Consider the following 25,798-nt stretch of genomic DNA (forward strand, 5'->3'; position numbering starts at 1 on the left):
CCCTCAGCAATTTGTTGCTATTAATTTACCATGCTCGACAGCAAATCAATCGGCATCTACTTCATCTGCTGGAGAAAATGCTGTCCAGGGCAGATAAAAGGCCCTGCGTGGTACAGGGAATAGACTGGATTGGCCAAACGGAGGCTGCAGTTAATGTGTAAATAAGTGAAATCAAGGCCACTGTTGCCGAGAAAGCTGTTTTTAATTAGGTTGGGGCTTTATAGTGAGCTATTTAAGAAAGTAGTATGGAGAGTAAGGGGAGATTTATTGCTGACTGAGTTAATATATGGGCTGCATGACATCCCAGCCTTGAGTCTGCTTGCTTCCTAAGCCTTAGTAAATTATTTTGGTAAAGGGGTAAAGATGGGAATCAATTTGTTTAATTTAGGACAGAGTTTTGACTGTTTTTCATCTTCATGGCCATAAAACGCATATCTCACAGGGAACTGGTTTGTATATGCGCTACCTGTGTAATGGAAAAATACTCTTGTTTTTCTTTTCTGGTTTTTTGGACAATGGTGTGGTCTTGGTGTGAATGTGTGTACATACGTACGTGCATTTTTTCGTTTTTGTTTTTAATACAGTCAGTAGTTAAGTGTATATTGTCTTCCATTTGAAGAATAGCTGGAGAGCCAGCTAAAATTATACTGGCTGAATTTGTTTTCCATTATAAACAGTAGGAAAGATTTAATAGAGATACAGGCAGTGAGTAGTCAAAACTGAGCTAGAAAACTTCAAAATGAGAGAGATTAGAAATGAAATTTTGAAAACTGCAGCTCACACAGGACTATTAAGGAGGAAGAGAAAAACAAGTGGCTTTTCCATCAAAGTCGCAAAATGTAAAAAATAGGCTGTCAAATCAGTTTGACAACTGAGGCTTGTTTGTGTCCCAGTTTTAGGTTATTTAGCCTCTGAAGCCAGCAGAAAAGCTTAGAAGCTTATGAAGAGTTAGAAAATGTATTATTCTGCAGCTAAGCCAGAAACCTTTTACTTGGTAGTAACTGCTAAGTTCTGAAACAAGATTCTGTGCTATCTTTTCCTCATGATACACGTTAGATAGGCAGCCTTTCTGTGGAGAGGTCCTGTTAATTACTGGGAAGTTTGTTGTTGCCACTTCTCCATGAATTAGTGTTGAAATAACCTTTCCCCCTGCAACTGCAGAATAACACGCATGAGGACAAGAACTTCCATTTCACTCTGCCTTTGCCATTCATAAGCAAAGTGTCATTTTTCCCCACTTGTTTTGGCAATTCAGACAGATGCTTAAGACACAGGAAGCAGGACAAAACATGCTGAGCAAACTTTTATATCAAGACTTACACTCTGTTTTTACTGGCAAAAGGCTGTGCTCTACAGTGCTTAAACATAAAAGCATTTTTCTGCCTTTGAAAGATGCTAATTGCCGTGATGCTTCCTCACTGACTGTGTTAGTTTATGAGCTCGCTTGTAATTACTGAGGAGGCCAACGGTGACCCTGTGGTTAGGGTTGTCCAGCACCTTCCCCTGTAAAAAAATCCTTGCCTTTTTTTTTAAACACAAGAAACTCCATCACCCTTGCTGTTCGCATTAAGGGGGACTGTTCTTGTGAGAGCCTCCAGCCCCTTTTGGGCAGTGGTGGGAGCGAGGGAAGGTGGAGGTGATACGGGGCTCTCCCTGCCCGTGGCATCGCCGCTGGCACTGCGGAGTGGATGGTGGGGCTGGAAATAAATTCCCCACGTAAGGCCGCTGCTGAACAATCAGAACTTGCTACCCGCGAGGAGGGGGAAGCTGTGTCATCATTTTGTGTATAATAACCTTTGCACCATTTTGTGGGGCAAGATTTGGCTTCCTCTTGGGGGGAAATAAAAAGTGCTAAGGTCGTTCAGCACAGGAAAAACAAAATGATTAGCAGGTAAGTTTCAAAGAGAGTTGTCGGGATGCTGGGTTGCCCAAGCTTTACAGCATTTGTGTGAGCTTGATCCTGTCCTGTTGTGTATGTGCATTGTGGTGCAGTTTTTAGTTACACACTCGCTGATCTCATTACCGGTTTTCCTAAAGGACCTCTTTCAGTGCACAAAATAGACATTAGGAAAGGAGAATTAAGGCTGCAGAGGTGATTGTAAATCTGCCTTGAAAATGTTTGGCTGCTTGGCTCAGCAACTGAAATAACTTTAAACATAAGGATTCAGGCATGTGAATAATTGTGATTGTAAGCTCCTCGAGGCAGGGATTCTGATTTCGGTTTATGTTACAAAAAGTGAAGGGAATGCTCACACAGGTCAATCACAGTGTATGAAGGTTGCTGAAGGATTCGATGCATTAAAGCTGGAAAACAGGTTTTGTGGCTCTCAACGCCAAGGCTGTCAAAGATTGAGAATTCAGAGTTATCAGTTTGGTTTTACATTTATATATCTATTTTTTTAATTAGAAGATGTAATATACTATTTGTGGACATAATAGAGAACTGAGTTTATCACAGACAGGTCAGTTTGTGAACAGTGCGATTATAATTGTTACAGAAGTCACTTCTTTTGCTGTCTGCACTTTGAGCACATGTGTTGCCGCTGACTTTAAGGAAACCTATTTAGCTACAAGGAACAGCAGGAGCAGAGCAAAGATGCTAATGAGAAACATAGGATGTATAAACTGATACTTGCATTGACTAACAGATGACAACATACTTGAAGCTGAACCTATTGATACTCAAGAGATGCTATTCTTTGAAAGAAATGGAATGTTTGAATTAAAAAATAATCTTTATTTTAAAATACAAAGTGGTTTTAAGAATCCTGATTGTCTCTCTGTTTATCTGTATATTTTTGCAGGTTTTGTCTTGGTTCAAGATTATATTTTTACAATTCTAGTGGTACCTTCTGTAAATTTTTCTCTTGATATTGTCTGTATTGGTGGTACAAACATTGTGGTTAAGTATAGCAGGAAGCGTTTGGGCACAATGGCAAAAGTGGGTGTCTTTTTTTTTTTTTAATATAACTGAAATATGGCACAAATATTAAACAGAAATCTAAATAGTGCTTTCTTTCCTGTGTGGATAGGATTTAGACATAAGGAATTGTCTTTCCTAGCCCAGGATAGGTATGTAATGCTCTGGTATTGAACACTGTGGTGTTATGGCTAAGATGTTTAAATGTTCAAATGTCAGGCAAGTCAAAGTTACAGTCCCCACAGTAAGCTTGAACTGGTCTCTTTATGGTTTTCTATTTGTATGGTATGCTGTATTTCCAATTCCAAATATTAAATCATTCCAGTCCACAGAAAATCATGAGATTGGCTTAAAATTAATCATGAGATAAAAATAATAAATTTGGGTTTCTTTTTATTTCCTTTCTAATTTTAAGCTGTCAAACTGTTCTTGGCTCATGCTTCTTAGTTATTCTTCCATAATCATTTTTTGCAAGTAAGGAATGAAACGTCCCAAGCGTCCTGGTAAAATCAAGGGAGCTGGGTATGAGATACAGCTGGCAACTTTCGCCATAATTTCTTATTCTCAGAAAATGCGTGAGGTGTACTCTTCTAAGAAAAAATAATACCAAATTAAAAATATGTACATATTTTTTCTGGCATTGCTTGTTAAATTTTGTGGATTATATATCATAGTTTGTTGCGTTTTTGTGGATTATGTCATAAGACGGCACAGATATGCTGGTGGCAATTCCGCTTTCTGTGGGAGGGGGAGAAGGAACACAGGACATAATTTTGAGTGGAGATCTTCTACCTTGGCCTCTTTTGGTCTACTTAAATGATTTCTCTACAGGATCCTGTACTGCAAAAGGTTTCTGACATGTGCTGAATGAGATCTGCTTTGTCAAAGGAGAAAAACCTTTCACTGTTATGTTTGGGATGTGGAACATGGGCAATGAGAATGTGTGCTTTTCTTTTTTCTTGTGTTTGCTTAAAAACCTCAGCAGAGTATCTCAGAGTTGAGCAGAAGTAAAAATCTGTCCCCTTCATGCTATAAAGAATCTGCATAACAATAGGTCCTGCCACTAGATTTTGTTTGACATGTGTCATGTCGTGTACTGTGCACATGTTGTATATCATGACTGAGAGCATTTAATTTTTAAAAATGCTGCTCTTTCCTCCATTTTAAATACAATAAACGTCTCTTGTATTTACCCTGTCTGCTTATGTGTGTGATGTCTTTTAGTGTCTCAGATGTTTGGAGAATTTGCAAATGTGAAAATCCCACTCTGACCCCATGCTATCTTATCTCACAGAGAAGTGATTGCCCTGGGACTGAGTAGCCGGTGACAGAAGAGCATATAGAGTAGAGGGCATGATGAGGCTGCTACTGAGACTTCACCTGGGTTTCAGTTACAAGCATAGCCAGTGATGCAGATTTACTGTGGCACTTTGGAAAGCCAAGGGGCCCCTTTCCCCTTGTCTTTTCTGACTTTGAACCCAAATTCAACAAATCAAAACACAGCAGGGCCAACACACGCTCTCTGCAAATACTTAATAAACGTTGTGGTACTTGTAGGCAGTGACAGCACATGCTATTGAAATTTAGCACTGACAATTTTAAACCCTAGAACAACAGCAAAAAGGTCTAGCCAGGGTCTGTTGTGTCCTTAAGGCAGAGATCTTTCTCAGAACTCATTATGGGATGTCTATGAGGTTAAGATGATGGGCTAAGCAGGGGTTGAGGGAAGAGCAGGTAACCTGAAATGCACTGAGCTGACACAGTGGTGTGATCCCATCCTCAGGTCCGCCCTTGCAGTGCCTGGGAGGAGACTTGCATGGTGGTACACAGACCTCAGTGTTTGGGAAGTGTGGGTTGTAGGATTTTCTTGACAGTTGCACATAATCATAATCCAAATTGGAGTGAGTTTTAAGCTGGGGGTTGTGGGAGGAGGCCGCATTTTGATCACTCATTTTTTATCTCCTACCTCTGTTTCTCGGCAGGAGAGTGGAACTTCATTTTTGTTCATTCTTTGTAATACAAATAGCTCAGTGGAGACTTCCAGGTTAAAATAGTTGGATGTCCAGTTAAACTGTCTATCTCAGTAACTTCTGTTTGGTGGCCAACCAATTACTCCTACTTAGCATTCGATTCCGATTTTATCTTTTAAAAGCACAGGGAAAGTGGAGGAATCATTGAGGAAAGTTTTTATCTTGGACAACCTCTTCTTCCCATTTCTAACCTTTCACAGGGAAGAATAGGAGTTTTCAGCCATGCAGCATAGCTAAAACACTTCCGGACTTCGTTTTGACAACACAGCGTTGTTTTCCTGTTAAGCTTTTCTATTAATAAATGCAAAGGAGGGAAAATAGCTGAAGTGTAGCCCAGCTACGGATGGGCAAGGGGGCACGCTTGGACCTGGCAATGCTTGTCCGTGTGTTTTCATGAAAGCTGCTTCATGAACAGCTGTGAAAGGCCGGGTTTCAGTCAGTAGCTTTGGTGGTGTCTCTGACTGGTGTCCTGTCTGCCATGGAAGATCCTGTGTTGGGTTTGAGGTGGACAAGCCACTATTTAGCTGCTTGACATCCATGTGGCAGCATGGACTCTGCGTGGCTGTTTGTATCCAATTGTTGAGCCAGGATTTGTCATCATTTTGGCTTAGAGAGGGATGTGGGGCACCGCTGGGTTTTTCAGGTGGCTGCAGGATGAAGGGGTGTGAGTTCAGTACTCGTCCTTTGTGAAACTCTGTGGGTCTGCAGAGAAAAGTCAGTATTTGTATCCGGTGTGCTTCCTGCTCTGGATGCCTGCAGATGCATACCCAGGGACTTGACTGCCTCAGATCTGGGGAAAAGGCCATTTTTAATTTAAAGCATATAACAGATTATCAGTTACGGTCTGTCTGACTGTGAGCTCGTGCTCTGCAGCACTTTCTGAAAATCTCTTAACATTTCTGTGTGTCTGTCTCCCTCTATGAAATGGTGGTGATATTTACATGATGGGGACTGATCTAAGATTTAATGTGTTAACTTCCATTATTAGATGAGAGACTCTAGAGAATCGCAGCATATTGAATGAATACATACTTGCTGCAGAGGAAAGAGGACTCCTTCCAAATCCATGTCCGCTGTGTGTAAAGGTGCAGCAGTGCCTTAACTGCTGCAGGATTTCCTTTGTTCTTACACCCCAGAGGTTACCAGGAGATATCACTGAAGGTACTTGAGTTGTCCTCCTTGCCTGCTGCTCTGTTAATTGTATTTGGAAATAAAAGTTGGAAATAGGGAAGGGCTCGTCTTGTAACATCTGGAGAAGGGCAGCAAAGATAAGAAGGCCAAAGCTGGCCAAAACGCTTATGCTGAATTTTTGGTTTGAGGGAGGAGTCAAGAGAACAAGGATTGATTGGAGGGAGCTCATTAATTGGTTTTCTTCTCACGTCTCCTATTTCCCTGCAGTACCATTCACTCTGTATGACCACCATCCACTTTCACAGTGCCCCCTTTGAAGGATGGCACCATGCTGAGCTGTAAAAGAGTCAGCTACAACACCACCACTGTCTGCTTTCTGTAATTTTATAAAGCATGTGACTAGATACAAAGTGGGTGCCTCTTCTTGAATTATCAGTCCATAGTGTTTGAATAACACAAGAAGATTGGAAAGACTTTGTGCATAAAATACATGCCGTATGTTTGTGTCACTGTGTTAACAAAGGATAGATTGTGTATTTTTATACTCAATTTAACCAGTAGGCCTTCTGTCCTAATTTCAGGAAGCTGTTGCAGTCTAAGCATGTTGCTTATTTACAAACTGTATCAGTATTTCTTCCTTTCTGAGGACAACCTGTATTTCTCAGTCTTGTCCTAAACAACAACAAGATTTGATAAGATTTTCTTGCTTATTTGTTACTCCAAAGCATTATGGTTGAAGAGACACCAGCTTCTCCAAACATCAAGGACTTAATGTCAGAGTTACTTGCTATGTATTTATGCATATGTAAATATGGAGATGTTACTCTTAAAAAGGAAATTGTGTATAAGCTCTTGGTTTAATTTGTTCAAGAGTGACGTCCTGCTCCCTTTGCATTTGTGCTTCCATGTCCTTCTAGAGATGGCTGTTAAGCAAAACAAAGCTAATAATATGTCTTCAATGTGGACAACACAAGAAGATAGGCATTATGCATGCATCTCTACAAGACAGTTCTTTTCCCCCTCAAAACATTTCCTCGTTTGTCTCTGCACCTAGTGACATCAAAACGTGCATCCTGTTTCACTTGTTGGCAATGTAAGAAAAATCTTAGAATTCTGTGCATGTAGCACCCTGGAAATTTCTGGGGAATGGTTCGTTTCTGGCATTTTTTCTAAAACCACATTTGACTGAGGATAACAATTGTTCTTAGGTTTGATCCTGTAGATAAGAGATGTAAAGAGCAACAGCACCACAAGATTGTACAAGAAGAGAGCCCCCATGAGTATACGTGTGTATACATGTATACATGAGTCTACATTTTATTTCCAAAATTGTAGGTTTCTGCTTGAAGATGAGTTTTTAAACATATATACAGGATGCTTTTCAAACTAACATTATCAGCCTTGCTGTTATATGTTTTCAAAACCTGCCTGTGTAGAAGCACATAAAACTTCCCTTTGCAGATAGAAATATCCAGCTTCTTCACATATACAACATTTCTTTTTTAAATGTGCCTTCAGCCAAGTGGATGAATAGGCCTTGTGAATATATGACATTATGCTATTTTGTCCTTTGTTTAGTTGATATTTACTTAGCTCTGTTTTCTGCCTTGAACTCATGTGTGTATTTCTTCTAAAGCATTGATTTTTTAACAAGTCTTTTTGTGTGGGTGAGAAGAATCCTGGGATAATATTAGTTTATGCATTTTCAGAGGAAAACGCCGCTGCAAGTACTCACTGTACTATTAAGGTTCATGAGGTTTGTTTAAGCCTGTGACAGAACCTGGAGAGCATGAAAATCTGTAGACACAGGAGATACCTCTCTATTAACGTGAAGCAAAACAGAGGGCCCCCAGGTGTACGGGATGCAGCTTAGGGGGGACCCAGGTGCAAGTTTCTGGACTGTGCTGTCAGGGGCTTCCTGTGAGATCTTGGACACGCCGCTTTGGCAGTGGAACAGGAGCGATACCGTGGCTGCTTCAGCCCCAGTGGGCTGCAGGGCCAGCTGAAGGAGGGCAGAGCGCTGTTGGTGGGGCATGGGGCGAGTTAAGTGTTTTAGCATGGAGGCAAAGAAATCCATCATGTACAAAGGGTAGCTTACAGGGAAATGCTGAGGTCACGGGTGTGTCTTGAATCTCTCACTGCATGAAGGCTGAGACATCAAAGTTGGTCCTGCCTTGACATGCTGCCTTGGCTTGGTAGTCTCAGAATCACTTTGAAGAGTGGCACCTAAACTTTATTTTAAAGTGTAAGAATAGTGCAGATTTTTTTAACAAAAAAATAAAAAAGCTGGAGAAGCCAACGCTGTTGTTTCTGTTCTCTCAGGAGAATGGCTGGGATACCCAGAAGAAAGCTCTGGTTTGCATGAGATCCTTAATGGTTCAGTAGAGCTGAAAGAGGAGAGATGCAGGCTGTGCTGTTGCCCTGGATAGGCTCTGGCCAGCTGGAGTGAGTTGGGCTGGGTTCCAGTCCCTGCCCCAAGCCCATTTACGTGTTTTAGCCCATGGTCGCTTTTCGCAATGATTCTGAGCAGAAACTGGAAAAAGGACTTTCCTTCTCTGGTGGAAGAAGTTGGACTATTTTCTTCCTAGAGTTTGGAGAAGCCTACTAGACAAGGCGTTTTCCTAGCAGATGGGAAGGAGAAGTAAAGAAAGAATTAAAGTCATGTATAGAATGCTTTGATTAAACTCTTTAACCACTAAGCTATTACATACATGTCTATCTGTTCTCCACCCTTTTTTTTTTTTTGTTCCAATGTGCTGCTGGTGTATTTTATGTGGGAATAATTCTGGCAGTAGTTCTCATCTCCCTGGGGGACATGGGTGGAGAAGCACTGAGCTGGGGGAGTTGCAGGGTGAGGGTGTTTGCAGGGCTTAGTTGTGAGCTGGATGCCAAAGAGCCTGGCCTTGTTCAGCAAAAGACTCTTCTGAACATGTCTGGAAAGGGGATTTAGCAGGGTTAGTGGGGAGCTTCAGTGCTGGAGATGGAAACTCCTATGCACTCCTGGTGACTTCAGCACTGCATCATTCCTGAGTGGGGAGGCAAGAGGGTGAAGGTCTTAGTTTGGGATTTTAATGTCTAAATTCTTGTGATGCTCCAGCCATTTTATGTTTGACGTGCCTTTTTTTTAAAATGCAAAGGTACATTTATCTATCTATAGATACGGTTTGGTGCCCCCCTGTGCTTAGGAGTTAGTGAAAATCTTCTTCAGCATTTGTCTTCAGCTGACTTTCTGCCAGAATTACATGTCTAGTCTGCTCAAGCATTTTAAAAAATCCTATTATGTACCTTCTGGAGCCTTCACCTCTGGCTTTCACTGCTTCAGTTCTCTGCCTGGGAAGTAGAAGTAATACTATTTCCTGAAGCATAACCCTTACCACAAAGGAGTTTTTGGAGAGCAAGTATGTTAAGAAATGGGAGGTGAGATATTATTACGTGGGAGTCACTTAGTCATGTAGAAGTGGCTGTGTTTATCTCTGTAGACTGTAAGATGCTTGGGGCAGGGTGCTCTTTCCCAAGGCAGTTCTGTCGTCATTTTGCCTCCCATGTGAATTCTGCTGTCTTTTCCATCCCAGCTGTGATTAGCATGCTCCAGTGATGTACCTTTCAGCGGTAATGCAATCAACGCTTTTGATTTGTATTAAGGAAGTTTGCCCTTGATAATCTATCTTTTCAGCCTCTCTTCTCTATCTGGAAAATAAGATAATGCTACTTTTTACTTGAGTGGGATTTTTGGGGGAAAACTGAAACAAACTTTCTTACCTTATGGTATCATGTCCCTGCCTTCTTCCTGTGTGCCCAAACCTTGGCAAATATTAGAGCTGGGGCTTGTTGCTATACATGGAGTGGTTGCAGCACAGTGGGATCTTGATTCTCTGGCACAAGCAGTTATACTGTAAATTTAGGGAAAACACAGGGTTTGTTAAACCTCTCTGTGGTCCCTGGTTCTGTGCAGAATTAGCCTGAGCTAGGCTCATGGTGTAGATCTCAAGTAGCTAGTTTCTCAATCTCTTTTTAACCTTGCTTGAATTTCTACCTGCCTATTAGACAATAAATCTGTGCAAGACTCTTTCTTGATTTATTTGTTGCAGGGGTTGAAGGAAGATAATGATGAGCTGTCAAAAGATTAGGCAAACCAGCTTAGTATTCAGCAGTGTGGCTCAAAGCTTTGGTTGAGTCTTCACTCCTCAGCATGTGAATACCCCACACGTGTGAGAAAATGTAAATGTAGTTTTGAGCATAAATGCAAGATGGACTTTGGAAAAGAAATACTAGTCTGAAGGCTATCTTCAGCATAATATAGGAGGAAGGTTTGATATCTGGTCCTCTCCACTGAAACACTACTGTGTTTTTCCACTTTGTTGAAGCAGTGGGATTTAGATGATAAAGTAGGTCACTTTCTCCGTCCAGTCATCACTTTGGCATTACCTGTCTTGGTTACCCTTCCTCAGAAGAGTACCAGTTTTGGTGGTAGAACAGCTGCAAATTTAGCAAGACTATATTATCTCTCAGTGTACATCTAACTTAGTCAGCAGAGATGAAGAAATCCTAATTTACAACCTTATTAAATGAGCTCTGTACAGGTTCTGTGGTGGATATCGAGAGTGATTTTGGGGCTGCATTGGTGGAAAATGGCATATGGTTTAACAATTGTTTAGCGCTACAGAGTTAAGGTAAAGTGCTCTTTGTTGCATGTGGATGGTGTTCGGCAGTATGACTGAAGTACTCAGGTTTGTTTTAACCACCACTGAAAGACTCATTCAGGTTCTGCTAACTGAGAAGTCAGCAAGGTTTTACTGTGCCGGCTGTATTTTCAGTTTCTTGGGCACTTCTCCAGCTAGTTTAAGGCAACTTCAGTATTGTGTTCATGAGCTGAAGTTATACTTGTGATGGTAAAGTCACGGTGTCTCTTGTTGGTGAGTATTAAAAAATAAACTTTTTATTGCTTTCTATTTGCTTTCACCTGTGCAACGTGGTAAATTAGAGTAGTGAAAGCGGACTTATTTCAGTAAAAAAAATGAGTAATTTTGAACTGCCATCCCTTTATATTAAAGGTTTATATTTTCCAACTTATTCTTTCATCTTCACTGAAGCTCACAAAAAAGGAAACAGTCTGAGCTATCCGCTAGTCATCAAACCTATTTCCTTTCCTCCTCCCCCGGATTTTTCTGTTGTCTTTGTGAAAAACAGATAGTGATTATACACAAACAGGTTTGCAAACAGTCAGTAGGTAGTTCAATGCTTTTAAGGTTTCCTTTCTTGTATTCTGGCAAATTTCTAATTCAAACAGAATAGCACAACTAAGTCTCTAATTGTCATGGGAAGCCGCTGTTACAAAAAGGAATAATTGTAATAGTTTGTGCAAAACAGGTTCTCATAAACCAAAATAGATACAAGAGATATTTTTTGTGGGTAAAAATGTTAGGATTTGAATGAGTATTTTTCATCTAAATACTTGGCTGAAACCTTTTTGATTAAAAGGATGGCAAGATTACAGACGTAGAAAACTAAACATGAAATTAACAAGCCCAGAGACTGCATTTTGGTAAACCATGGAATTACTCTATGGCAAAAAGCCAGTTATCCATTAAAAAGGAAAAAATATTACCAGGCACAGAAATGTGGTTTTGCTGTCATGCTGTCTGCTATAACTGAGAAAACATATATTGTTTCATGAGTGTGTTTTTTCACAGTTTTGACCACAGCGTTTAATTTCATCATCTGACCACTACCCAACTAGTACATCCACCACTAACGCACACCAGTTTTTATTCCTCTGTTGTTTTGAATTGACTGTGCAGTTGGGTATTGGTGATTTGGTTTAACTGATGACCTAACAGTGGCTCTGAAGACTAGGAAAAACTTGCAGCTAAACCAGATGGTGTTGCCAACCCGAGAAGTGAAAAGATGAGAATGTGGTTGATATCAATACATCCTGGTGGCAGGGTAGTGGAGGAAGAGAAATGGAGTGCCTTCCCCTGCATGGAGAAGTACCAGTGTCTGTAGCAAGACAAGCAGCTGCTGTGTGGCTTGCCTCCTTAACCCTCCTCTGGTTTTCTGACTCAAAGGAGTGTTCTCAAAAAGTCTCGGAGGTTTTAGGTGTCTGAGACTGAAGTTTTCTGTGCACTTCAAGCAGGTAGAAGATGGCATTGGTAATGAAATGGGTGATCCTGCATTTGGGTTAACCCCATGGTAAACTGGGTCTGGCATGGGGTTTGTATTTTTTTAAAAATGCTTTTTGGGGGGAGGGAGTAGCTGGGTTTTAACTTGGCTGGTTCATTGCTTGGTTCACCACACACCCACAAAAATGCGGGCAGCGCAAGGGTGGAGTGAGCAGGATTAGCTGGGTTTGTGGAAAGCCTCTTCTCTGCTCGTTTTTATGCCAATTTAAAGTGCATATGAAGCTACAGCGAAAGCCTTTTCTCTATCTCAAGGGTAGATACAGCATAATTGGTGGGTGTGTAATCTGTATTTCTGGCCCAGGCATCTTTATAGGGGAGTTGTGGGTGCAAAATTGGACCAACTTCATGAAAGAATGCTGTTTTGCTGATGCCTTTTCTGGTAAGAACATGTTGAAGGAGAAATACCTTGATATTATTATCACATGGTAATTTGTTTATACAGTTAATTATTTACCCCTTTCATTTGCTTATATTTGACCTACTTTCCACATTCTAGATGTTTTTATTAAAGTCTGTAGGTGCAGTATGATGAAGAGTGCACTTAACATATGGTGCATCTCAAGTATTTGTCTGAAATTAATGCAATTCATAGTAGTTCTCCACACAAAGCGTGATTTCACAGGGAGTTAACAGCGCTGGAAAAGGTTTCCTGAAATCTACATTTCCCGACCAGAGAGTTTTCCTTTGCTTCATGCCTGCTGTTCTGGTCTTTATGGCATTTTCTTAAACTGTGTTTCTTTAAAATGTTATTTTAAGTTGAAATCCCTCTTGGATGAAGAGTATTTGGAAACTTCAATAATGCTGATGTAATTTAAAGATAAATGCCATTTAGTGTTGCTTGACTCAGAGTCTGTCCTGGCAGGAGTTTTACTGGGGGAATGCCATTCAAATGAATTGAACATCAAGATGTACTTAGTGTATCCAGCTGTCTTGGGCAAGTGAATTTCCTGAAGACATTAAGGATGCATGCCTTACAAATGTCTTAGCATTTGCTTTGCAAATGTGTCTTCTTAGGAAGGTTAAAAAGAGAATTGTGAACTGCCTGATTATTTTAGATGTACTTCACTAGTGAAATTACCACTTGGAAATATTCACATGTTGAAGGATAAAATTACCTGTTCTTTCCTTGTCCTCCTTCACTTAGGGGAAAAATAACAAGAAACCCCAGTTGCAGAAATGCTGAAATCCATGTAAAGTTATTTTCAGCAGAGATAGTTATGATCCATAATGACTGAAACTGTGAGCCATGACAATTCGTATAAATATTTTCTCCTTAATAGGTGTTGGAGCTACAGACTGTTGTTTTGTTATTGCTCTCAGGAAAGCAGCATTCAGCTCCATCAAGAATCCCTTCCTGTTGAGCTAGTTGTAGCAGCGTTTTGCTTAAAAAAAAATGAATATGAATCAGTATCGTCTGAGTGGCAGCTGAGATGTGTGAAGTGCTGGAACTTCCAGTCTTCCCTTTTTGGATGACTGCACTCGGTTCTCCAGCTCCTCAGTACTGTCCCTCTTACTCTCAGGGCAACCTGCTCCAGAGAAAAGGGATTGGCATCCTGACTGGCTGTGTCATCGTATGTGGTATGGTGTGAGCCCTGAGTGACAGGGCTGCTGATGGCTCGTCCTAGCTTGCCTGTCCACACCGTGCAGCAGTATGGAAGTTCGCAGCTGGTGCTTCAGTACAAATGTGGCACTGCCATCTCAAAGCATGAGGAAATATAATGAGTCAGTTCTTGAAGTTGAAATTTGCATTTAAATTCAGAGTAAAAGAAAATGTGCCCTAGTTACACACCCTTAGTATTTTAAATAACTTTCACTTGTTGAGTGTTGATAAAAAAACCAAACAAACAAAACAACACAAAAAACAACAACAACAAAACCCAAAACAAACAGCTATCTAGGTGGGAAAAGGAGAAAGGTTTCTCATATGTAGCCTGATTCTCAGATGGTCAGTTTATTCCGGAGATGATAATTTCATTCCAGAAACTGGGACTTGATAAAATGCCACCAAGGAGTATGAAACATTTATTTATCTTCAGAAAGAATTAACAGGTGTCATGCTTCCACTTGGTTTAACAGCTGAGATAGTAACATGCCTTATTTTAATTTGTGTCATTGCAAGGATCCAGAATTGAAGCTTGATTATAGCTTTACTGTAAAATCCACTGCACTATTTGTTCATCTCTTTCAGGGTGTTGTTAAAATCATGCTTTTGTGTGCTGGCTCAAAAGGGGCAGGTTTTTTTCTCTTATGTCAAATACAAAAATCTGTTACTTTAATCTGTGGCAATTGCATCTGATTATTGCTCATTTTTGTAGGACAACAGGAAGTTGCAGTGGAAAAGGAGTTAAAATATTGTTTCCTTTGTGTAGACTACTTTTCCTTGAAATAAATACTGTATTTTCTTACTGTATTTCTTAAGCTAATTGATAGCTATTAACCATGTGGTGTGAAATTCCTGGGTAGAAAGAGGAGATGAGGGATTGAAAGTGAATCAAGACAGAGTTTTCAAACACTGTAAGAATTCCTGTAACCAGACCTAACAAATCCACCAAATAGATCTATGTGCTGATTCCTAGTGTTTATTTTTTCTGGAAGCAAACATAATCAAGTGTGATTATCAATGAATCAAACAGGCTGCGGTCTCAACCTTTCATGCCCTGCAGAGCTGAGGGGAGTAAGCAAAGGAAACCAGAGGTGGAAGAGAAGAAGTAACCTTTTTCCTGATGCAGAAGGGCTGATTCCTGGCCTTCAGAATAAATTGACTTCAACAGTCACATTGCTTTTCTTTTTCTTTTTGTTTTGGTTTGGTTTGTTGTTTTTGTTTGTTTGTTTTTTGTTTGTTTTCTTTTTAAATTTTCTTGTTTGTTTGGTGGTTTTGTTTGTTTGTTTTTTGTTTGTTTTGTTTGAGGGGACGACTTCTGATTGCTACTTTTATAAGTTTATGGATTAGTCTAATGTAGTTCATTAAAACCTGGAACAGCACAATACTTACTGTAGAAACTGAACTTTCTTCCTTCTTTTTTGCAAGACTATTGTGTGTTACCATTGCTTGCAGTGTTTTCTGCAAACTTCAAGACTAAACAATATGACTTTGTAGATGTAACTGAAGTCTGGCACAATCTTTACAGTTTTCAGCCATGATAGCATATCAGCTTCTCGGTGATTAACATTTGGAGCATACTGCTCCAGAGTAAGCACTGTAGCCATAATACAGAGTGGATGGAGGATGGTGGGTGCCTACAGCTGCATCTGGAACTTCATTTGTATATATTTGCAAATGAAAAGTGAGTGCTGATGGGGATCAGAAGTGGACACTGACAGCTCTATTTTGTACAGGGAAAACAATTTTAGTGATTATTTTGTGGTAATGTTTAAGAAGAGCAGCAGAACACCCTTTCCTAAGCACTGGGCATGTAAGTTTTAGAAGTATGGTTTCTTTCAGATTCACATGCTAGAGGTTTTCAGCTTTTTCCTGAAATAGCTGCCCTGGAAAAGTATTAAGGAGGCAGTAAGGACACCTTAAGTTCAACATAAGCCTACTAAGAACAGGTTTTTTACTATCTCTCACCTTTTAAAAAAAAATATTATGATGTACACATTGAAACTACTGATCTGCAATGTTTCTTTCTGACCCCTTTTCCTGCTACCCCTGAGAAAGAGAACTTGTCATGTAAATAAATAGAGGGGACCTTCTGGATTGAGTTAAATTAAAACTGTGCACTGAAGCCACTGTGTGCACGCAGTAGCGAGGACAGGCTCAGACCAGATTGTGCCATTTCCAGCGGGCACAGAACTGGTCAGACTCTTTGGAGGGATGTGTGAGGGGAGGAATTGAGTAGCAAGAGATGGGTGATTTTGCATGTGCTGCTATGTTTCAGCTATTATGGGAAAGATTGAAATGGGAAATTCTGACCTAACTGCAGCTAGGAGAGAGATGCAAAAGACTGAGCTTGGAGCTGAAGCTGCTTTAGTGTGATGCCACAGGTTTATGAGCTTAAAAAAAAGTTGTGGTGTGTGTTGTTTTTTGGGGTTTGTTTTTGGTTTTTTTTTAAACTATGAAGTCAGATTCCTTCAGTTGGTGGAGCGTGATGGAAACTTCTCATCCCTGTGGTATGAAACCATATTTCACAAAACATATATTGCTGTGAAATGCTGAGGATTTCTGATAGGGTAAAGGATAATACCATAGTACCTTACAGAGGCCTTCAAAGCTCTACTGATGGAAACAGCACCTCCCTTGTCAGTGTCCCCTTCTTACTCATTTCTGTCTGCTTTTTCAGCATTACCTGCTGCTTTCCAGGAAGGGATGTTGAAGCTGGTCTCTGCCGTTTCAAGTTCCACTTGCAGGCTTTTTTCTGACTGCTCTGCAGGTGCTGAGGGCAGGGCAGGATGCAGCTTGCTACGTGGTGGTAGCCTGAAGAACTGAAGGGCTATGGGGATCTCCAAGATGTGCATTTTTATTCGCTTGCTTGCTGGTAGAAGTCAATATTAACAAAAAACATTGACTTCGTTAAGTGACAGGCTTGAAGCGTGTCTATATGTCACCTTACTTGACTTGCTTTTTATTGTCTTAATCATGAATGATTCAATATGTATCCTTTCTTGCTTAGTTGAGCTCCACATGGTTCTTGAGACATTAAATAAAAGCCATGTCTTATCAGCTCACTTCAGCAGCCCACGGATCAGGATGTGCATTAGAAAATTGATTTTGAAAATTCTGCCACTCCGATTTATTGCCTATGTTGCTGTCTGCAGTATTTTGTGCAAAATAAGCACCTAAATTAACTTACAAAGAGTAAGTATCAAGTTTACAGTGCTTCATGAGCTTAGCTGGGATGTTTGCAAAGAAGGTTGATAGGAAAGTGAGGTGGAAAATGTACCTGTGATTATTTGGCAGAGTCTGGTGGTTCCGCTTGCTTTCAACTCATACATGCATTGCTCAAATTAAATCTCCTAAACTTCAGCAATTGGCTTAGTGAAGAAGTTGTTTTCTGTTTAGTATCCCTCTTAACAGAGAACTTTTCCCATCATTCTGTTCGGCTACAAGACCAGACTCTTTGTGGCTCGGTTTCCAAACACCATTCCTTTAGGGCTGAAGAGAAATTTCATATTCAGGGCTTGCAGTATTTCCTCTAGTTCTGTAGAACTGCAGTAAGCACTTCCAGACAACAGTCTGTGATTAAAACAAAACACATTCTTCTTTATGAAAGAAGGCTTAATTTTCTCTGAAATACTAAGATTAGCTTTTTTGCTTGCTTTATTCAGAATCGTGATATGTCTCATACAGTGTAATAATGTTTTTTGTGCTCACTAATTTGTGAAATGCTTGTTTAGATATTATGGGTGTGTGCATGTGTTCTTGGTAAGCACTTAATAAACTAGATTGATCTTTTTGGCAAAGGCTGCATTGTGTAGAACAAATTAAACCTGAAATAACAGTTGTTTCAGATTATTTTTCTGAAAATGTAATTGCGTATATTCTTTTTCCTACTGGCTGCTGAAATGGGTTTCCCAATAGTGTTTTATTATTCTGTTTTATTTCAACAATACATATATAGTAGTTTTGTTTCCATTCCACTGACAGACCTGCAGCCTCCAGTGGTAATTCTTTACTAGCAATTTTTTATAATTGTAATAACTATGGAACTTTGTGAAATATAGTGGAAATATTTTCCCGAAGTTTATATACTATAAATAAAATCCTAATTCCCTTTTTTTTTCCTACACCAAAAAAGAATGCATATGGGGATTTTTAAGCAACAAATTGATTCTGAACTCCCTATGTATTAGAACATTTCTGAGTATTTTAATATCTGCCGTTTATATGACGCTTGCTTCTCTTTCAGTCCCCATCTGTGCAAAGAATTTGGACATATGCTAAAATACTTATCAAGGCACTTAAACACATTTCCATATTTTACCGTGTGCTTATGTCCTATTTTAGCCGTGTGTGGCATGAGTAAATTGAATTAAACCCCTACGTTGTCATCCTCAAAGGGATTTAGGAGTCTAATGGTCCATCACATGCTCCCCTCTGCGTACAGCTGGTGGCTCCTAGGCTGTGGTCGTACCCCAAGGAGGAGCTTTGCTGAGCCCCTTCAGAGGCCGGAGGGGTAGCCTTGCCCACAGGCCCATCTTCTGAACATTTTTCTGAATGCTTTGTAGGCACATGCAAACTTCAAGTTTTTAGGCATATTTAGGCAATTAAGTACCATTTAACCATTGGCTTTGGTCAAAAAGATTTTGTTGGTTGAGATCCTAAGCTGTTGCTCTTTCATTGTATCCCTGCAAAAATACTGAGGGACTATTAACTGATATGGGTCTTCATTCCTTTACTTGGGTCTGATTCTGGAAAAGTGATTTTATTATTGTCTCTTTGTACACATAATGAAACAAAATAAGTTATTAACATTGTAGTTAATAAATATTTAATCTTTCTCAAGAAAGATACCACATAAGTGGTTAGGAAAAGAGCTCGAACCTCTTAAAATCTTGTCTTCTGTAGGTGTCTCCCAAAGGATGCAAACACTATAAGCTTGCATTAGATAAGTAGAAAGATGATTTCTGCCTGAGCCTTCTCTGCCTGCCTCTCCCTCATCTTTCCTGGTTCCATGCTGGTGTGTTTTTATGCAAAACCAAACATCTTTTGTGTTTAGGGAAAGGAGTAATAGCAGTGTCGATGTTTGTTAACATATTTGACAAACTACAGTAGCAAAAGCCATCCTTTTTATATTTTGGCATGAGCAATCACCCTTTTATTGGGCCATTAATGCTATTTCAGAGCATCGCACTGTATCCACAGGCAATAATTTAGCAGCTGTTTATCAGGAGCTTTCATAAAGCTTTGAATAGTATTGTAACATTCAGTAACCCTAACAACAGTATTTCAGAATCTGTGCTGGCTTAAATGGGATATCCATGAATGTAGTTGTTCAGGGATGCGTGACCCACATAACCTATAAATTTGATTGGAAGTTACAGTGCTGGCATAGGCTGATGGATAGCAGATTAGAGCCCTGATTAACCATGTGATTCACAGGCTGGGAATATATTGTCCTAAGAAAGATTCATCAGATGCAATCAGAATTTCAAGTGGTCAGATGAAATTCAAATGTGCTATGTGCTGCATTTCCCACCACGCCTTCCTTCCTTGTGCTTTTCTTCTTAGGTTGCCCTCTGTTATTTATTTATTTTATTTCCAAAGCTGAAAAATACTTCTTTGATGAATCTGCTCCTCACCCTAAAGCTGTCTGTCTGTTATTCATCAGAAAGCAGGTCGCAGTTCAGTGAGCAGAAGAAAAGATTTTAATAGAAGCTGTGCCAAGGGCTGTAATGCATCATTTTAGGGCCCTAATTACATTACAATGACAAATATCAATGGTGACAACAGCAATAACCTACATCCTTTAATGGCTATGCTGGAAAAGGAGTTTGGGCGCTGTGCCATCAGATTAGACTGGGTTTCAAAACATAGGCCATTAGAAGTGTGTGTGTCCACAGTATTATTGGCCGATAACCGAAGCCCAGTGGAAAGGCCTGTAAATAAATGATGCCTCTCTAAAGCCTGGTCCTATGGGACAAAAGAGGCAAAATTGGATGACCGCGGAAGCAGCCGCGTTTCCGAGGCAACTTTGGCTTTCCGTGTGAGGATTGGCTGACCAATTTTATGAAATCGTACTTTTTCCTTCTACTGCCAATTAGTTTGATCATGGAAAAACCATTGGCCTGATGTTTAAGCGAAGAGAGATGATCCTAAGCTGGTTTTGAAATGTAGTGTTTTAAGATTTGTATGAGCATAGAAATATGGACTTATGTTTTATTTTGTGTCTGACATTGTACCTTATGCAAAGAAAACAAGTTTCCAGGCTCCCTCCAATGGCAGTAGGAATAGATCTACTGAGATGCTAACCTACATCATCAGTTGCGTACACCTTCAAGTTTTAGGACGATGTCGTAAGAAACCCACTCCTGTCAGCTTCTTGCAGCTGACTCCTTCTAACTTCTTCTCCTGTGTGTTTTGTAGTAAACAATCAAGCTTGTTGCTGGGGTGTTATCCCCTACAGTTAACTGCACAAATAGTTGCAATGTCGAGGCAGACGTTACTTTGTATTTACCTTGTATTTACTACACCAAAATGCCTGCTTTTAGATTTCTTTTAGTACAGAACATGTAATGTGTTTCTGATCATCTGTACACATACACAGTGTTTTCTCCAAAGATGGTCGGTTATGTTTTGGCCATGCCGTGCCTCTGCGGTCCACTGCTGTGGGGCTGGGCTGTGTCCTTGCTGGCCGGGTGTTGAGGGAGATAAACCATAACTGTGCACACAACCACGCAACTTGGGGTACTCATTTTTGGGGGGAAGTGAAGACTGTTTTAATAAGGAAATAGTGTAGAAACCTGTTTTGGTGTAGCAAGAGCTTCTCAGCTTTGTTGGGCGCCTTGCCTGGCTGAGAAATGCCACTGGGGAACGTCTCAACATCTCCTGAAGCTGTTAGTGAGCTCTTTTTCGTCTCCATAGGTTGAGCTGGGTTCTGTCTCCATCAGCTCGCTTTCCTGCATACAGTATGAAAAGACTCGCTGTTCTGCACTCCAGTGGGATTGATATCAAGAAGTTTATTACAGTTGTGTAACTGTTCATGTTCAGTCACCTGTTTTCAGTTACTTACAGCTTAACATTTCGCAGGCTTAGAATCTGCCGGAGGTGAATTTTTGTATAAGTACTGAGCAAATATGTTTCAGCTACTTTTTGGCCAGAAGAGAAGTAGAAGAGAGATACATACTTCTTCTGTTGGGGCAGGGAGAGGGAAGTGATCAAAAGAAAAACATCATAGCTGAAATAGCTTGAAATAGCTGGGGTTGAGTACCTTAATTGAGAAGAAATGCCTCAAAGTGAGCCGAATAAAATTATTTTTGTTGACTAAGCTATATTCTAGCTGAACTAGAATTTACGTGTTTGATGGAGAAGTCAGTGAAGTTTTACAGCCTGTGTTACTCAGGAGGTCAGATAAGACAATGTTAACAGTCCCTTCTGGCCTTAAAATCTATGAATTGACAAGCCTGTTAAAATTACACACTGAGCTCCTGCATGGCACTTTGAGCCAGTTTTATTCTGAGTTCCTAAACAGTGCAGTGGAGGCATCCAGCTAACATAGCTGTGGTGGAAGAGTGGTCTTCTGCAGAGCACAGCCAAGGCAAAGGCTCCCCCAGGAGCTGCGCAAGAGGTGGGTAAGGTTGTGACAGGCATTTTAAAGATGGGTAGGAGGAGCTGTTTTGCAGCAGAGGAAGGCATCGTGTGCCATTTTTTACTAAGACACAGATGTGTGTTAAATGGTGGGTCAGAGGGGCTTCAGCTCAAGTCAGGACAGTGGTACTTGAGAGTTTTGTCTTTATAGGGGGAAGCCTCGAAGAGCAGGATGTGTAATTTTCTCTTTGGTTTTAAAGCACTCAGGAGATTCCTTAAAAAAAAAAAACCCAAAAACCAAAAAAAACCCAACAATGTGACTGGGACCCAAAGTTTGGAAATGAGTCAGTTAATGGTACTTGAATGACTACAGCACAGGTACTTTGGAGCTGTGCTTTATATTACGGTCTACAACTCTTTAATCAAGTATTGTTTCTCAGGTAATGCTGTATTGGATTGTGCAGCCTCTCTGGCTGAAACTTAGATGCACACATCTTGTCTCTCCTGTACTGCTCTGTGTAACATGCAGTTGTAAATCTCTGTGTCAACTACCATAGTGAACACTGTCTATTTAAAGGGGTATTTAAGTTCTACGGTCTAGGTTATCTGGTATTGCAGGCACACACAGACCTTTGAAATTAGCAGATAATTTAGCTTTATGGTGAACAGAATGTATTCTCAAGTGTCCTTTACGATACCTATGCTGCTGAATAAACAGAAAAGGTGTAATGATGAATGTAAAAAATGAGGACTTGCATAAACAGTCAAGACCAAAGAGAAGGTACTGGGACAGTGTAACACAAATTGCTATATAAATAACCTACAGGAGTTTAGATGCATTTCAGAGAAATGAAGCAACTGTATTGCAAGGAAGTGTGTGTGAGCTCGAGTGTATTGCAGTGTGCACAGGGGGACAGAGTCAGGGTCACAGGTACCCTCACCTCTGGCATGCCATGTCTTGTAGTTATACAACTGTGTAACTGTGGTATTTCCTGAGCCCAGATTTATTTCATATGTGGTTCTGACTTTTTTTTTCTGCTAGTTCTGAGCCTTTCTGTTCTATAGGTTCTTGTCTAAGCACTGGCAGTTTAAAAGACAGCATAGTAAAATGGCTGGAAGCATTGCTGTTACAAGAAGCAAGCCTAAATTGTACAGGTTTTTATGTCTTCATCATACGGTTAGTGACTTGGCAAGAGGAAGGGCATTCTGTCCCACTGTATAATGAGGAACTGACCCTGGTTACAATTTATTATAAGAAAGTTATTATTTATGGTAAGAAATTCTATGTGGCTTTAAATAGGCTGTTTCTGCAGCTCTCATTCTTGTGTTATGTCTCCAAATCTCTTCTGTCTCTATTGAGATTTGCAGATTAAATACACAGAATAAGAATTGATCTCCAGTATGGAAATAAAACATTGTACATTATTGATTTCTGATCACAACTGCAACATGAAAGTAACTACTATCAACCTTGGGTTTGATAACAGCGTAAATATGATACAAGACTGCAGTATCCCCTTCTAAAATATGTTTTAGAGTGATTACCAGTGAAGTAGTATATTGTGTTGCTAATTTTGTAATGATATGCAGTGTTAGTATAGAAGTAATTGGTTTATTTGTTCCCTTCGCTTACAGTGGCATTGCTGTAATTTTAAATAATCCTGCTTTTTGCCTCTTAGGAGAGAGTTTAGTTCGATACACAGTATTTTGTCTGTCCTTTCTGTTACATCCCCTGAGGATTCTTTTCTTTAAGTGCCTTTGTTTGCATAATCAGCATTAACTTTTCTTTGTTGTCAGTTCTAAACTGTGTTTTTTAAGGAAAACCGTTTTGCCAGAAATTATTACCTTGCTAGGTATTGTTGAATTGGTGTCCAAATACTTTTGTCATTTTTGATAATCTGTCCTGGCCAGAGGGTGACTAGAGATGTGAAAAACAAACAAACAAACAAACAAACAAGCAAATGTGTTTTCTGTGTTCATGGGTGACCATCGCATCTGAGAATTTATGTAATTGAACTTCTTTCTTCTTGTCACTTGCAGGCAGAAATTGTCAAGAGGCTGAACGCTATATGTGCACAAGTCATTCCCTTCCTGTCCCAAGAGGTAGGTAGTCGTTTGTACTGGTGCTCATATAAATGATTGTCTCATCGTATCTATTACAAAAGTGGGACTTCATGTTGCAACTGTTTCTTTATGAATCTCTTGGTGCTTGTAGATGACTTTCCACTGTGTTGTTATCACTGTAATTTCATTATCTTCTCCAAGTCCATTATCATATCATTTAAATGTATTTATGAAATAGAACATGTAATGTGCTAAGCAAAATTTTAATTGTTTAAATATTTTGCTCTCATGTACAACGCAGTTTTTCTCACAATTATGACTTTGTTGGTCTGAAATCAGAGGATAGCTTGCAAAAGTGCTAGAAAGGCATGATTTGTGCTACATTCTTGGCAGCAGGTATTAAAGTTCGGCAGAAACTTCTATTCTGGTATACCAGGCAGTGATGTTCAACACAGCAGGCATACAAATGCAGCCTTTTTTCTCTCTGCATCCCAGATTTCTTTTTACCTTAAATCCTTTTATGTTTTCTGCGTATTTGGGGAATACAGACAGAAAATTGAAACTTGCTGTGAGCTAATTTCTCTAAGCACTAATTTTCTCCAAATTATGATTTGCTGGTATTATCTTGAGTGCATTGCAGATACTTTGAGGGGCGCTGGGATTTGGGGGAGTTGTTGGGTGCTAGCGAGGGAGCCTTGTAGCCACAGGCATATGTGAAGTAAAATTAAAGTGTGGTTCATGAAAGGAGACCTGGGGTGCTAAGGGCTTCCCCTGCCCACCCTCCTGGAGGAATGGGACTGGAGACTGGGGTCTGTTGGCGCAGGCTCGCATGCATCTATTTAATGCATATTTTCATTTCAGTAGAGTTGGTAGCTGAGGAGTCAAAGCTGGAAGGTGTATTTCTATGCGTTGCATCTGTAAAGCACTGTGCTTGAGAACATGCTCTGACTCTCTCCAGCCTTTTCAGTTGTTCCATAAAGTGCCATTGCTTTTCGAGAGAGCTGCTCGTCCTGCCGCAATTGAGAGGCTGTGTGCTCGGTATTAACATTCAGCTAATGTGCTGCATGTGTGCACGTGCGTGTGCATCTGTGTGTGTTTGAAATGAGAATAATGCTATCAAAACTAGAGCTTGACAATGTTCATGAGTGCAACTGTACTGTCTACTGATAAAGATGGATTTGTGGAAACTAAATGATGTGTAATGATCTAGTTATATCGCTGGGAGACCAGAATTCAAGTCCTGCATGGATCTAAAATGTGTAGCTGTTGATTTTGTATTTTGACTGCTACAGAATCTCTGTACATCTAGTTACGGGGTTTTGCTGTGCAGGAATTGCACAGCATATAAAAATGAGGTGTAAAGTTGATTCATACTCATGCTAAAGTGAGCACTAAAATGACACAATTTTGAAACAAAGGCAGGGGTGAGTACTTGGCAGGCAAAGGTGTGATTTTGGCAAAGACATGGGATCAGCATTTCTACAACAGAGACATCTTCTCCAGAGTATGTGATACCGTGTTTAGAAACTTTGCACCAGCGTACTACTATTGGTACTGGTACTGCTATTTTCAGTTGAAATGCTAAACAAAACTTTATTACCATACACAAATAAGTCATGCTGCTCTATTTGCTCTGCTTCCACAAACCCAGCCCATGTGCTTTCTTAGAGTAGGTGTTTATTGCCAGTTAGACAAGTAAAGGGATTACACGGGCTTGAAGAAAGATGTGTGTGATTCACAGTGACTGATAGATTTTGGCCTTTGATTTTGGAAATCCTAGCCTCCACCCCTTCTATATACTCCTGTGAAATTGAGGGGGAAAAAAAAAAAAAAAAAGAGAGAAAAAGGAAAAAGTCTGTAGTTTTTTGAGCTTTGATGTTAGTGGTGTGGCACTCAGGTGTGCATGAACGCTGTCCTTTTTCTCTGCTCCATATTCATTGTGTTCTCCTGTCCGTAGGGCTAAATTGCTCTAGAGTGTTTCTCCTCAGAGCTGACATCGGTAAATTTTAAGTCCTTGCCTTAGAGGGAGGAGGCACTGTGAAGGATACACATCATATTGCCTTCTCTTCTGTCAAGGAGGATCTCCCATGTGATGCTCAGAGGCAGTAACTTGGGACCTGTGAACCAACAGCCCTGATTGCTGTTTAACTACCTCGTGGCCATCAAGCTCAGCATGGAAAGCAATTTTGAAGTAATTCTCAACTTAACCATTGCACTAGCTTGTCATTAATATGGTAGTCATAAAAACTGTTTAGGTAGACAACTAAGATGATCCAGATTGTAAATTGAG

At 40.1% G+C, this 25,798-nt stretch overlaps 1 protein-coding gene across 3 annotated transcripts in view; it reads left to right on the plus strand.

The window, feature by feature from the left end:
- Positions 1–25,798, plus strand: part of LOC309451023 (transducin-like enhancer protein 4) — a 100,206-nt gene that overhangs the window by 8,284 nt on the left and 66,124 nt on the right. For all 3 annotated transcript variants that reach the window (XM_082074389.1, XM_082074391.1, XM_082074390.1), the window contains exon 5: positions 23,485–23,547. In XM_082074389.1, coding sequence (XP_081930515.1) covers positions 23,485–23,547 — 63 coding nt within the window. The remainder of the gene's footprint in view (positions 1–23,484; positions 23,548–25,798) is intronic.

This window comes from Streptopelia decaocto (genome assembly GCF_964273445.1).
Source record: "Streptopelia decaocto genome assembly, chromosome: Z".
In the NCBI taxonomy this organism is placed as follows: Eukaryota; Metazoa; Chordata; class Aves; order Columbiformes; family Columbidae; genus Streptopelia; species Streptopelia decaocto.